The sequence below is a fragment of the Megascapheus bottae genome, chromosome 11 (assembly GCF_031878675.1).
Source record: "Megascapheus bottae isolate mThoBot1 chromosome 11, mThoBot2.hap1, whole genome shotgun sequence".
Taxonomy (NCBI): domain Eukaryota; kingdom Metazoa; phylum Chordata; class Mammalia; order Rodentia; family Geomyidae; genus Megascapheus; species Megascapheus bottae.
Window position 1 is genome coordinate 11,611,579 of NC_143519.1, and position 14,547 is coordinate 11,626,125.

General features: G+C 43.1%; 2 protein-coding genes across 3 annotated transcripts in view; one reads left to right on the top strand and one right to left on the bottom strand.

Annotated features, from left to right (window-relative positions):
* Positions 1-10,260, top strand: part of Dzip1 (DAZ interacting zinc finger protein 1) — a 49,630-nt gene extending 39,370 nt beyond the window's left edge. The window contains exons 16-19 of the mRNA XM_090341962.1: positions 106-299; positions 4,063-4,199; positions 6,725-6,899; positions 8,884-10,260. Coding sequence (XP_090198088.1) covers positions 106-299; positions 4,063-4,199; positions 6,725-6,899; positions 8,884-8,963 — 586 coding nt within the window. The 3' untranslated portion in view covers positions 8,964-10,260. The remainder of the gene's footprint in view (positions 1-105; positions 300-4,062; positions 4,200-6,724; positions 6,900-8,883) is intronic.
* Positions 10,261-12,437: 2,177 nt separating this feature from the next.
* Positions 12,438-14,547, bottom strand: part of Cldn10 (claudin 10) — a 64,452-nt gene continuing 62,342 nt past the window's right edge. For both annotated transcript variants that reach the window (XM_090341964.1, XM_090341963.1), the window contains exons 4-5: positions 13,506-13,613; positions 12,438-12,773 (exon numbers count right to left, since the gene is read on the bottom strand). In XM_090341964.1, the coding sequence (XP_090198090.1) occupies positions 12,650-12,773; positions 13,506-13,613 (232 nt within the window). In that variant the 3' untranslated portion in view covers positions 12,438-12,649. The remainder of the gene's footprint in view (positions 12,774-13,505; positions 13,614-14,547) is intronic.

Sequence of the window (14,547 nt, forward strand, 5' to 3'; positions counted from 1 at the left end):
GTAGGAAAAGCTGTGAGAAGGTTCTTCCCATATAACAGGCCCTGTGGTTTGGATTCCTTATACCAGAGGAGACGATGCCAACCCTATCCGTTGTGACTTTTGCAGGACACCTCCCTTCAGCTCCGAGGAGGAGCTGGACGAGGATGACTTCATCCAGGCCTTTGTGTCCCCAGACCTGCTTCCCATTCAGCCCGTGAGAAGCAGTAAGAGTGGCTTCGGCAAGAGCAGCATCAAAAGTGACACAGATGGGACGGAGGGAAGCGAATTAGAGGGCTCTGATGTGTCTTCCAAACCCTCAGGTGTGAGCTTTGATCCTGGGAAAACCTCCTGGAAGTTTTACTGAAGACAGACAATGGTTTCCCCCCCTCCCCCCACACACACAGCAGGCCCTGGGGGTCAGGGGCAGAGAGCCGGAGCTGGGAGGGTGGGCACTTCCAGAGGGAGGGGGGTGTGCTTAGCAGGCCATCCATCTTCAGACTGAACAAGAGGAAAGGGGCTGGGATATTGTGGGTATTAGTCCCCTACAGCTGCAGTAACAACAACAAAGTACTAAATACCTGTGGGAGGATTTACCCTGCCAGTGTTCCAGGAAGTCCAAAATCTAGGCATTGGCAAGGCTGGTTCCTTGTAAGGGTTCTCTGCTTCTGCCCTTGGCCCACACGTGGCCGTCTTGTCCCTGCTTCTCTTCACATCACCTCTCCCCCGTGTACCTAACCCTGTCCTGACTTCCAGTTTTAGACATTTTCACACAGATGATCTCACTTGATTTAACTACCTTTCAACTCCGCCTCCAAGTATGGCTACTTTCTAAAGTCCTGAGGCTGGGGACTTAATGCAAGGACTTGAGGGGACACTCTTCAACCCTCAGTTCAGCAGGAGGCTGTAAGAATGGCTGTACTATGGCATTGTGCTCTGCCCTTTGAAGGTGGGGCAGGGTCAAAGAAAGACAGGGTCCTGGTCCCTGGTAGGTGACTTCTGGTAGCTTTCTCAAAAGAGATATGGCTCATGGGTCAGTTTTTTGTTTGTTTGTTTGTTTATTGCAAGTCCTGGGGATTGAACTCAGGGCCTGGGCACTGTTCTTGGGTTTTCTCAAGGCTACAGCTCTACCACTGGGGCCACAGCACCATTTCTGGCTGTTTCTATGTACGTGGTTTGGAGGAATCGAACCCAGCTCTTCGTGCATGCTAGGCAAGCACTCTACCACTAGACCACACTCCTGACCCTCATGGGTCAGTTTTTAAAGAAAAAAGTATTGAACATAAATTTAAAATGACAGATTTTAATTGTTACTAAGTATAATTATTATTTTACACTGTAGGTAAGCTGAATATGACATACAGTCATATAATTATATAAACTATAACCCATTTGTTTCTACAAGTTACCTTGTTGGAATCAGTTTCTGACCATATACTTGAAGGAGACTTCCTTTTCTGGTTTACAATGAAGACTTGGTAGTTTCTTGGCTGGAGGATTGGAATTTGCTCTTTTTTTTTTTTTGCCAGTCCTGGGCTTGAGCTCAGGGCTTGAGCACTGTCCTTGGACTTTCTCAAGGCTAGAGCTCTACCACTTGAGCCTCAGCACCACTTCTGGCTTTTTGCTATGTATGTGGGGTACCGAGGAATCGAACCCGGGTCTTCATGCATGCTAGGCAAGCACTTTAACCACTAGGCCAAACTCCCGGCCCCTGGAATTTGCTCTTTTAAAGTATAATTTTATTGCTATTATTAAAGTAGTATGCAGGGGATACCATTACATAAGTCAGACAATGAATACAGTTCTTTTTTTTTCTTTTTTCTTTTTATCTGTGGTGGGACTTGAACTCTGGACCTGGGCACTGTCCCTGAGCTCTTCAGCTCAAGGTGACTGCCCTACCCCTTGAGCCACAGCGCCACTTCCAATTTTCTGGTGCTTAATTGGAGATCAGAGTCTCACGGCCTTTTTAGTGGCCTGGCTGGCTTTGAACCTCGATCCTCAGAGCTCGGCATCCTGAGTAGCTAGGATCACAGGCGTGAGCCACTGTGGCCAGCTGACATTTCTCTTTTGAACAATGCTCAGTTTCCCCTCCAGACACTGCCCACAAGTTACATAGTTCATTTCCACATATTGTCCGTTAGATGTCATCACGGTTGTTTGCCCTCCCTTCCTCTCTGTGCCCTGCCATGCTCCCCTGAAAAGAAGAACTGAAGCAAAGACAACAGCACACCAAAAGCTATCACCAAAAAACCATGTTTCCATTTCCTGGAAGTTGTCTGAAGAACCAGTGTTTTCAGTGGTCAGAGGGGTTATGCGTGTGGGCTCCTCCTCTAAGATCATCTTACTTCCGTCTGTTGATGTGTAGATTCCTTAGAGTCCTGTAGAGGTTCTCATGTCCAGTTATATTTTAGGTCTAGCTTCCATATATGAGAAAACATGCACCTTTTGTCTCTCTGAGATTGACTGACCTCATTTAACATGATTTGTGCTACGTGTACCCATTTTCCTGCAAATGACATAGTATTCTTTCTAATGAATGAGTAAAATTCCATTATGTACCACATTTCTTTTGATCCACTCATCTATTGTAGAACATCTGGGCTGTTTCCATAGCTTGGCTATTGTGAATAGTGCAGCAAGGAACATGCATGTGCAAATGTCTTTACCATATCCTGACTTGCAATGTTCTGGGTAGCGGCCCAAGAGTAGTATGGCGCGGTCATAGAGAAGGTCTATGTTTAGTTATTTGAGAGATCTCCAAATCACCTTCCAGAGTGGTTGTCTGAGTTTACATTCCTACCAGCAGTGCAGTAGGGTTCCTCTTTTTCCCACATCCCCATCAGCATTTGTTGTTCAGTTTCTCCATATGGCTATCGGACTGGGGTGAGATGGAATCTCAAAATAGTTTTGATTTGCATTTCCTTTATGGCCAGTGACTGAACATTTCCTCATATCTTTATTTGCCATTCACAATTCTTCTGAGAAATCTCTCTGTAACTTTCTTTTATTGGTTTATTAGTTTGTGGAGGGGTTAGATTTTTTTTAGTTCCTTGTAAATTTTGGACATTAGGCCTTCATTGGAAATATTGCTGGTAAAGATCTTCTCCCAGTCTGTTGGCTGTCTAATTTAGTAAATATATCCTTTGCTGTGAAGAAACTTACTTCCTTACTTTGTTTTTTTTTTTTTTTTTTTTTGCCAGTCCTGGGCTTGAGCTCAAGGCCTGAGCACTGTCCTTGGACTTTCTCAAGGCTAGAACTCTACCACTTGAGCCTCAGCACCACTTCCGGCTTTTTGCTATATATGTGGTACCAAGGAATCGAACCCGGGTCTTCGTGCATGCTAGGCAAGCACTTTAACCACTAGGCCAAACTCCCGGCCCACTTTATTTGTTTTGTTGGTCATGGGACATGAACTCTGGGCCTGGACATTATCCCTGAACTCCCCCCCTCCAACCTCCCCACCAAGAATAGTACTCTATGCCTTTGAGCCACAGCTCCATTTTGGTTTTCTGGTGGGTTAACTGGAGAGAAGTGTCTCATGGACTTTTCTATGTAGGCTGGTTTTGAACCTCGTCTTCAGATCTCAGCCTTCTGAGTAGCCATGATTACAGGCGTGAGCCACCAGAACCTGGCTATGCAGAAACTTTTTATTTTGATGTAACTGTATTTGTCAAGTCTCTCTTCTAATTGCTGTGCTCCTGGGACTCAGCAAAAAAAAAAAGTTCCTATCTGTGCCTATAATAAGTCCTGACATTTCTCCTACTCCATCTTGTAGTTCCAAAGTTTCAGATCTGATGTTGAGTTCTTTGATTCACTTTGAGGTAATATTGGTGCCTGGTAGCAAACAGGGATCCAGTTTTAGTTTTCTACACACACACACACACACACACACACACACACACACACACACACACATATATTGTTTGGGGACTGATTCTTAATGAAATTCTTTCTAAGTGTTCAGCTCCCAAATACATCAGTGAATTTTATTTTGGTAGTACACAATTATGTACAAAGCTTAGACTTGTCAAAACTATAAGGGTAGAACTGAATACTTTTCTTGACCACTTTCTTTTGCTCCTATAGTAACCTCCATTAAAATACAAACTGATAAAGTTGAAAAGATCATTCCACAGCCAAAAAGTATGAATAAAGCTGTTGGAGGGATTCACATTCCTGAGAAGTTTGACAGAAAAGAAGAATTCAAAGAAGAAGAACTAAAGGTAAAAACCACTTACTAAACACACATTCCTCTCTGGATGAATAAGGACGTTTTAGAGTGAAACATAAAACAAATGTGATGCATAAATGAGGCAGAGCTGGTAATTCCGCCTCATTCTGAACAGTGCATTTCTGTCACTATAGAGAATGAGAGACACTGCACTGTCCACTTGGTGGTACAAACACAGTAACCCCAGTCTACAAATCCGAAATGGAAAATGTTCCAAAATTCTCAACTTATAAGCAGCGACAAGCATAATTACAAACTTTCTCCCCCCAGCTTTGAGACTAAGGGTGTAGCTCAGTGATAGCTGGCATCTCTGGCTCTGGGTTCAATCCCTGGCACTTCTCCTTACCCCTCACACACGCAAAAAAAAAAAAAAAGGATTAGATTTGGGTTTTTGATTTTTAGATGCTCAGGAAAGTCTATTCAAATATTCCTAAAACCCTATAAATCATAAATCCTTCAGGTCCAAGCAGTTTGGATAAGAGATACTCAGCCTATAATAATACATCATAGACATGCCCCACTGGATAGAGTTGCACATTTCTGTACAAATTCCATGTTGTTCCCGGAGCTCACAGATAGTAGATGGTAAATAGGGGCTTTATAGGATATCTCCCCGCTAGGCGCCCGAGCTAGTGGAGGAGTTGGTCCTGGATGTGTGGACTGAGGGCCAGCAATGATGAAGCCGGAGCATTTTCCAGTGTTCCCACCGTGCACAGGCCAGCGCTGGCCAGTGGATCTCCCTTGCTGGGTCTCAACAGCTGTGTTGACCCAGTCTCCTAACACATGGCATTTTTCTCTTCATTTTTTATTAAAATAAGATTGTTTTCCCCTTCTATTCATCTCTGGAATCCAGAGCATTATATCAAACTACTTTGTGTATCTGTGCGAGTATGTGTGTGTGTGCGTGTGTGCATGTGTGTGCGCACACGTGCGTCTGTCTGTGCTGGTACAGGGGCTTGAATTCAGGATCTTGAGCAGCTCTTACCTGGTGCGTGCGCTCTCGCTCGCGCGCGCTCTCTCTCTCTCTCTCTCTCTCTCTCTCTCTCTCTCTCTCTCTCTCTCTCTCTCTCTCTCTCTCTCTCTCTCTCGTCTCAGCTGGTGCTGCATTTTCAGCTTTATGCTGGTTAATTGGGAATATGAGTCCCATGGACTTTTCTGACCAGTCTGACTTTGAACCTTGATCTTCAAATCTCAGTCTCCTGAGTGGTTAGAATTACAGGTGTGAGCTACCAGCACCTGGCTTCAGACTACTTTTTATTAGTTAGTGCTACTTGTGTTGTTTAACTTAATGATAAGAAGTCACGGGCTGGAAACATGGCTTAGTGGTAGAGTGCTTACTTAACATGCACAGAGCCCTGGGTTTGAGTCCTCAGTACCGCATACACAGAAAAAAACAGAAATGGAACTGTGGCTCAAGTGCCAGGCAAAAGTGCTCGAGGATAGTGCCCACGACCCATGTTCAAGTCCCAGGACTAAACATTATGTATCACCAGGAGAAGCTAAGGTGCCCTTTGGGTAGGGCTGGTGGTGGATAGCTGGTCCTGCTCAGCCTCTGTGGGGCTCTCTGAATGATGAGACCCGCCCTACAGGGTAGCATTGGTGACTGGTAAAGAGGAAAAGTATACATTCCCATGGAATGAAAGAAAAACATTTGTTCATCTTCCAAAATAGGGATTTCTGCTGGGTAGCTCACCAGTAATCTGAGGATCATGGTTCAAAGCCAATCTGGGCACAAATGTCCATGAGACTCTTATCTCCAATTAACCACCAGAAAACTGGAAGTGGTGCTGTGGCTCAAGTGGTAGAGTGCTAGTGTTGAGCTGAAGAGCTGAGGGGCAGTGCCCAGACCTAGAGTTCAAGCCCCACGTGCGACCAAAAAGGTGTGTGTGTGTGTGTGTGTGTGTGTGTGTGTGTGTGTGTGTATGTACATTTCCAAATCTACTTTATTGCCTTGCGGGATGCTCGTTTGAGGTCTCTTGTCATTCACTGTCAGCTGCTCATTTGACAGTGCAGCAAGATTGAGGAGCATCATTTCCCTTTTTTTATGGAATTTTTAAAAAGTTATTGTTGTTTTAGAGGTGCTATATAGCAGGGTTACATTTCCATACATCAGGTTATAAGTACATTTTCTTTCACATCATGTTATCTGTTCTCTCCTAATCCCTCCCTCCCATCTCCACCCACAAGTTACATCTCCACCCTCATCAGTGTTCAGCCGGCACCATTTAAGAAACAATTCTTCTCTGTGTCTTTCGTTCCTTTTCTATTTTTGTATATTGTGGAACTCGAACTCAGGGCCTGGGTATTATCCCTGAGCTTTTACACTCAAGGCTAGTGCTCTACCACTTTGAGCCACAGCACCACTTTTGGGTTTTCTGATGGTTTCATTGGAAATAAGAGTCTTATGGACTTTCCTGCTAGGGCTGGGTTAGAACCACGATCTTCAGGTCCCAGCCTCGGGAGCAGCTAGGATAACACTCGGGAGCCCCAGAGCCAGGCTCTCTGTATTTCTTACAGTGCGCAGACGTGGACGACGACGACTGGGATGGCTCATCCTTAGACGAAGAAAAGTCTCTGGGGAAAAAAATTGGGCATGACCACAGGCAACCTCCTGCTGTGAAGAAGGAATTCAATTCTCTTCAAGTGCCCTGTGCTTGGGGGGCATTCATCCCTCGGGAGCCCAGGGGAGAAGGTTGGTGGTGCGCGCTCTCCCTCCCTCTCCCTCTCCCTCTCCCTCTCCCTCTCTCTCTCCCTCTCCCTCTCCCTCTCTCTCTCCCTCCCTCTCCCTCCCTCCCTCCCTTCCCCTCTCTCTCTCTCTCTCTCTCTCTCTCTCTCTCTCTCTCTCTCTCTCTCTCTCTCCATTTTCTGACTAGTTTGTCATTCATCTCCACAAGGATTTATTTCAGGTATGCTAACATATCGTCAGAATACTCCCAGAGGCTGAGGATGTGGTTTAGCTTGCACAAGGTCCCACCACACACACACAAAACTACCACCAGAAGCCCACTACTCGTTTACACGAGGTTTTGATGCTTTTGGTCATTTTTGATAGAGTCTGAATAAGTGTATACACGTACACTAATCATCCTTATTTAATTTCTGGCATAACTTTTCATCCAAAAAATATGCAATACCAAGTGTGATGGCTCATGCCTATAATCCCAGCTACCCAGGAGGTAGAGATTGGGAGGATTACAGTTGGAGGCCAGACTGGGCAAAAAGCCAGGACGACTCTATCTCAACAAACAAGCAGGTATGTGGTCACTTCTGTAATACCAGAGACACAGACAGCATAGATCAAACAAGGGATTGTGGCCTGAGGCCCCAGGAAGATCTGAGAAAAAGGAAAAAGAACGGGGGGGACATGACTCCTATACATAGCACACACAAAAATCCTGAGTTCAAATGCCAGGACCTCCCCCCATATACATACCAAAAACATTGTATTATTTCTTCAAATGACGCAGAAGTATTCTCTTCATGCACCTGTCCCACAGAAACTGAAATTCCTGGTTCATAGATAGTGGGGTAAATTACAGATGGAATTGCTAGCTGGAAAGTCACCCGTTGTGCAAGTAATCGTCTGGAGCCTGGATCACCAGGAATTTAACTCTCAGCAAGATTCAACTTGTTTTGAATTAGAAAATTACAATTTATGTGTTTCATATGCCTATTTATTTTGAGGCCAGGTTTTATTTTGGAGCCCAGACCAGCCACAAACTTGCAACCCTTCAGTCTCTCCTTTAAAATGCTGGGATTACAGACCCCTAATTATTTTGCCTGATAGTAATGTTGATTTAGATTTGTTGTTGTTCCTGTTGTCATTTGTGAGGGTTGGATCTGGGCCTGGGCGCAGTCCCTGAGCTCTTCAGCTCAAGGCTACCACCCTACTCCTTGAACCACAGCACTACTTTCAGTTTTCTAGTGGTTAATTGGAGATAAGAGTCTCACAGACTTTAGTGCCCGGGCTGGCTTTGAACCACAATCCTCAGATTTCAGCCTCCTGAGTAGCTAGGGTTTATTTATTTATTTATTTTGTCTCACGAGAGTCTCACAGATTTTCCGGACTGGCTTGGGACCACAATTCTCAGCCTCTTGTGTAGTTAGGTTTACAAACATGAGCCACCAGCACCCAGTTCAGCTCAGAGTTCTTAACACAACACAAATGTACCAAGCTATTTGAACATCCCTGCCCCCATCTAAATACTGTAGAACGAGAAGGAAGCCTACATGCCAGGCCCTGTGGGGGGGGGCGGGTAGATTTGTAAGCGACTCACAAGTAAAAGTTATCATCACCTCCCTCATAGCTCCCTCTGGAGGGGACTGGAGCTGGGCATCTCCAAAATACTGAGTGCCCAGAAGCCAGCAAGATGAAGGGAAGAGGGGTGGAGGAGCAGAGGGGAAGGTGGGAGAGTGAACACATGAAATCGGAACCCGGGAGATTGAGGGGCCTGGTGGGGTTGGGAGAGAGGAAGGATGATGATGAAAGGGATGGCACTGATCAGAGCCCCCTTTACTCATACACTGACATGTTCAATTGAAATCCCTTTGTACAACTACTTAAAGATAATAAAATTAAAAGTTTTTCAATACACAGCATGAAATCACCCAGGTTTGACAATGTATTTGTTTAACCACTGGGTCCTTCTCTCCCTCCCCTTCCTCCTCTTCCACAGGTCTTCAAGATCATGAGCCAAACCCAATACAAAACAGCTTAGTAACTGTGAGTGAATGGAGTGACTTTTTAGAAGTATAACTTTTAAGTCCACACAGCCAGAAGCCAGCAATATCTCGGTAATAGCCTCCACCATCCTAGTATGCCTGCCTTCCAGGCTTCCTCAAACATCTGGAAGCCAACTCAGAGAGTAAGGATCTCTCTCTTAAAGGGCACCTCATACAGTATTGAAAAGCAGTATTTTGGAGTGGATAAAGGTGATTGACTCCTGCTTGAAAACAAAATGTCATTGAAGTCATAAAAAGTGTTTTCTTCAGAATGGTAGTCTAGTGTTTAAATATGTTATTTTCAAGTGAAAAATGTTTTTAACTTATAGCAGGTTTTGGTTTGAATTATTATAACTTTTTAAATATTTTTATGTATGTTGTCACATTGAAGTGTTTAATACTAGAAAATTCTGTTGGTACCTTTAAAATGAAATCAGTAGCATCCAAAAAAAAAAATCACAAGTTAGGTTAGTTATTTTTCATACAGAAATTTCAAGTGCTTAACTAATAGGCTTACATGAAATACATTTTCCCAAAAGTTTCCTGTTCATTTTCAACTTTGAGCTTGAGCCCCGGTAAGCATGTTGCTATTGAACAGTAACTTCCTGCAATACAATCTTTTATCTCCATTATTTTCTGAATCAACTGTAGATACCAGTTAGCTGTGTCAGAATATCAAGTAGAAAAGATTGAGCCATTACTTGAATGTATATGTAGTTTTACTTCTTTTTTAAATGCTCAACCCATCCTATAAAATACCTCAAAACTAATTTAGTTATTTTCGTGAACAATGACATTGTCAAAGTCAGAAAGTGCATAGGCACTATTCTTTGCATTTTTTTTACACTCATGTAGTACTATCCCTACTGTTTCCTTAAAAAAAAGAAAAAAAAAGAAAAAAAAAGAAATCTTTAACTAAATGGTTTGTTGAGATTGGGGATGTCTTCATCTGTCAACCTTATCAGTAAAGCCCTCCTTTACATCACTGTGACTGTGGCTGCTCATTAGAGATGATTTCTCAACTAAGTTTCTGAATGGACTGATTTTGGGTGCTAGTGGTTCAGGCCTATAATCCTTGAAGAAGTGTGGCCACATCTGGAGATTCTGACCTACACTTAATCAGCAAAAACCACTGGAAGTGAAGGTGTGACAAGTGGTAGAGCACCAGCCTTGAGCGAAAATGCCAAGTGAGAAACCACAAGGCTCTAAGTTCAAGCCCCAGTTCTGACAAAAAAAAAAAATTCTTGAGGGGTTTAAGGGTGAGGCTTGCTCTGATAGTCGCACCATATCTTCCTAACTAGAATAAACCTGTTCTCACCTTCTCCAGGGTTTTTTTTCTTATGTAAGCCCACTCCAAACTTTGAACATTCTCCCTAAGGGGCCATTTCTGTACAAATGTAACTCACTTTATGTACATGATCCCAAAAGCTTTCATGAGCGATGGCTCTAGCTTTCATGTAGCAGGACAGTGATGGGCCACCTACACTATCCCATTGCTGAAAGGAGATGGTACACAGGCCATTTCCCCAACAGATGTATACTGAGCCTGTGGGTCAGGTTTGGTTTGCTTGTTTTAAACACATGTACTAGTTCATTTATGAGCCCAATACACATCCGCTCCATACTTCTGTTTATACTCTATGTACTAGTTCATTTAATTAGAACAATTTTGAGATGTGGTCATTGCAATCATCCTCAGTATAAAGATTTAAGGAAGGATTATTAAGTAACTTGCTGACAAAAGTAGGCATTCACCCTGGACTCTGTCTCAAGTCTGCTGGGGTAAACCCAGTGTTTAACTTGTGTGTCCTTGAAACCTATCACATCATTTACGTATTTACTAGATTTGACTCCTCTTTTGAATCTTACCTCAACCCCAGCCCCCGCTAACATGTTTCTGATTACCAACAGCTTTTCTAAACCTTCCTCCCCGTAACCTCCCTAAATTCTATGTACGATCTGAATGTTGCCTTCCTCAACTTCTGGCTGAAAATTAATCTTTGGCTTTAAGTGTGCACCCACATGACCCTGTCCCTAACCTGGTCCAAGCACTGGCCTACCTTCTTCTCTCCAGTTATTACAAAGTTGATGTACAGAGGAGTTTAGAGGTACATGGGTCAGGTAATGAACATATTTCTTTTCTGTCACCCCTTCCCTCACTCTTTTCCCACTTGTTCTCTCCGGTCCCCACCCACAAGGTGTATAGTTCATTTTCTAGTGAGTACCACTGCTACATGTCTTCACCCTTTGTTTCTGTACCTTTCCTCGCCCTCCCAAAGACAGATAAACAAACCAGAAAAAAAAAAGAAAACAAAAACAGCAAAGGAAAAAATACTTTTCCATTTCCTGAAGTTCATTGCTACAAATGTTATTTTACATGGTCACAGCCACATAGACATTGTGCCTTTGTGGTCCCCTCCTAAGAGTATACTCCTTGGTCTCACTGTGTGGCATGCGTAGAATACTGTATATCTTCTCGTGTACTTCTGATGTATTTTAGATCTAGCTTCCACATATCTAGCATGTCTTTTTTTAAAAAGGTATTTCAAGGGCTAACGTGATGGAATCTGTTATTTTTTTCAGCACATCTGTCCACACTTCCTTTTATTTCCCTTGATATTTTATTCTGAAGAGCATCTCCACACAATGTTTCCTCTCATCACTGACACTTCAGAGAAGTGACATTGTCACTCACTCACATGATGACTTACATTCAGACACTTGATTTCAAATAATACTGGTACCATTTTTTTTTTACCCATAGCTTGAAGCTCTTTCACCCTCATTTGTCCCAGTCAGAAATCTAGGTTGAGATTCAGTCACTATTGTGGCAAATTACTTAAGCCCTTCATTTTAATTTCCTTTTGTATAGCTGCAGAACACTGAGGGAATGCACCGCCTATGGTGGCTGAGGTCATTGCACAGGGCACTGAAGCTCAGCTGTAGGGACTGACGGTCAGTCTCACCCTCACAGCATGTGATACAGAATAAATCTGTGACTTTGTTCGGAAGTCACTGAAACAACAAATCTTGGGAAATGATGAGTCTCTCCTCATGTGCCTCATGTGAGACACAGGAATTCACCCTTCTGAGTCTGGGGTGGGGGGAACCATGTGCTCCTGGACCTTGATTATTGACCAGCTGCAGCCCCATCTTAGCTGACTCAGCTGCTCTGCTGTGTGGGGACTCTACCTCTGTCAGAGGAACCCACAGTCCCTTCCTCAGGGTGGATGTATCACGTAAATGGCCTCGTGAACCCATCCTTGAGCCACCATATTGAATGACAGGAACGAGAAACAAGAAGCAGCCAACATGTCTTTAACATAAATGCCTTTAAAGAACTAGTCTCACACTGTGCCCCTATTACTTATGACATACTTTTTACACTTCTATTTAATGCATGAATGAAATAAGAAATGGGGTCAGGCTGGAGTGCTAGTATAACTACTTCTTGAACCTGATACTTTGTGCTTTATGTGTTCTCTAAATATAGAAAATAGGCAAATCCTGTAAATAAACCTGTTTATTTTTTTTATAGAAAGCCACAACAGAAAATGATTAGTTCATAACTGTAAGAACATTTACATCCAGACAATCAACAAGTTCTCCCAATTCATATTTTAAAAAATAGTCTGAGTATTAATTACAGAAGGGACTTGATGGAACCATTTTGTGAACCGTTCACTTTTATAACTCAAGATATGGCTGGCCGGCAGAGTTTTAGACGTAAGCATTTTTATCAAACTGTTTTGATGGATTTGTGGGCTTAAGATCTCCTTCTCGATCTTGATATTTTGTCCGAGAAGACATGACAGATGTGGGACCGTTGTATGTGTAGCCCATTCTGAAAGGCAAAAATGACAATTGGGTGTAGAATCTGTTCTATGCATAAAGCAAACAAAAACCAGGCAAAACCCATTTCTATCTATTTATGTCAACAGCAAATTTCTTATTAGCATCCTTCTCGCTAACCTTGAGCAAAGAATTCAAAGTTGTCTAGTAAATTGCATGACAAAGAATCTCTGTAGAAAAAATTCCTGGCTTACTCATTTGTTCAATTATTTTTTCAGAGCTAGTTTTTAAGACTAATTTTCCTGTCTGGTGCTGGTGGTTCACAACTGTAACTACTCAGGAGCTTGAAGTCTGAAGATCTCAGTTCAAAACTCAGCCTGAGTAGAAAACTATATGAGGCTTATCTTCAATCACCAGCAAGTTGTTAGTAACGGAGGCATTGCTTAAGTGATAGAGCAATAGCTTCTCATGAAAAAGCTAAGCAAGAATGTGAGGCTCAGAGCTGGGAGTTTGGCCTGGTGGTAGAGTGATTAGCATTCACGAAGACCTGGGTTCGAGTCCTCGGTACCACATACATAGAAAAAGCTGGAAGTGGTATAGTGCTGTCCTTGAGAAAGCCCAAGGAATGTTCAGACCCTGAATTCAAGCCCTAGGACTGGCCAAAAAAAAAAAAAAAGAATGTGAGGCCCAAAGTTCAATCCCCAGGACCCTGAATTTAAAAAAAAATTAAATTGTGTCTAAAAGTAGTACTTTTTAATAGTGATTTTGGTCCCTTTTTACATACCTGGGTGTCTTGTTGTTGTCAGATATTGAAAAGCAAAATATGACCCCACCAATTATGCAGAGTGACGCTCCTGCCCATCCAATAAACAGAGCAGCTCCTAATTCATACCTGTGAGGAAGGGTTCCACAAGCATCACAGCTTAGTTAGGGGATAAACAATAACACTGTGCCAATGTGCACTAAATGTTCATTATTCATTCGTGCTATAACCTTGAAGCAAAGTGTCACTGTAGTTGAGCACCGGTGGTCACACCTGTAATCCTAGCTACTCAGGAGGCTGAAATCTGAGGACCACATTCAAAGCCAGCCTGGCACAATAGCCCATGAGACTATTAACCAACAGAAAAGCAGAAGTAGCTCTGTGGTTCAAGTGGTAGAGGGCTAGCCTTGAGCTGAAGGGCTCAGGGACTGAGCCAAGGCCCAGAGTTCAAGCCCCACAACTGACAGAAAAAAAATGTTATTGTAGCTACTTTTTTAATCTCTCTCCAACATCTTGACAGGAAGGAATGGTACCCAGATAGGTACGATCAAAGCTTGGGGATACAGACTCAGCCAACACAGCTCTACCATCCTTTCCCCAACTCTCCCATTACTGGGAAATGTATTCAGGTATGCTGCAATTAGAACAAGAAAGCCGTCTTCCCTTTCATTACAGGCCAATCCAATATATGTTGATCAAAGTAACTATAGGCAAATAATGGTACATGGGATCCATGTGAAACAGCCTGGCTTTCCTTGTCCCTGCACTCTAGGGAGACAGCACACACATGGTGTGTTAGTGATATGGGGCTGTTCAAAAGTAAAAAAGGATTGAGGCTGTGGCTCGAGTGCCTACATGGCAAGCATAAGACTTGGCTTTCAAAATCCAGAACTGCCAGAATAGGAAGTCTAGTGACTAATAGTGGTCAGCTGAGGCATGAGGTGACAGTTATAAGCCATCCCTTAGTACTATGAACTCATTGAAGGCATTATGCAGTTTAAAAAAAACCTCAATCCTACCAAGTGTAAAAAGAGTGAGGGAAGGGATGGGTTGGAAGGCATCC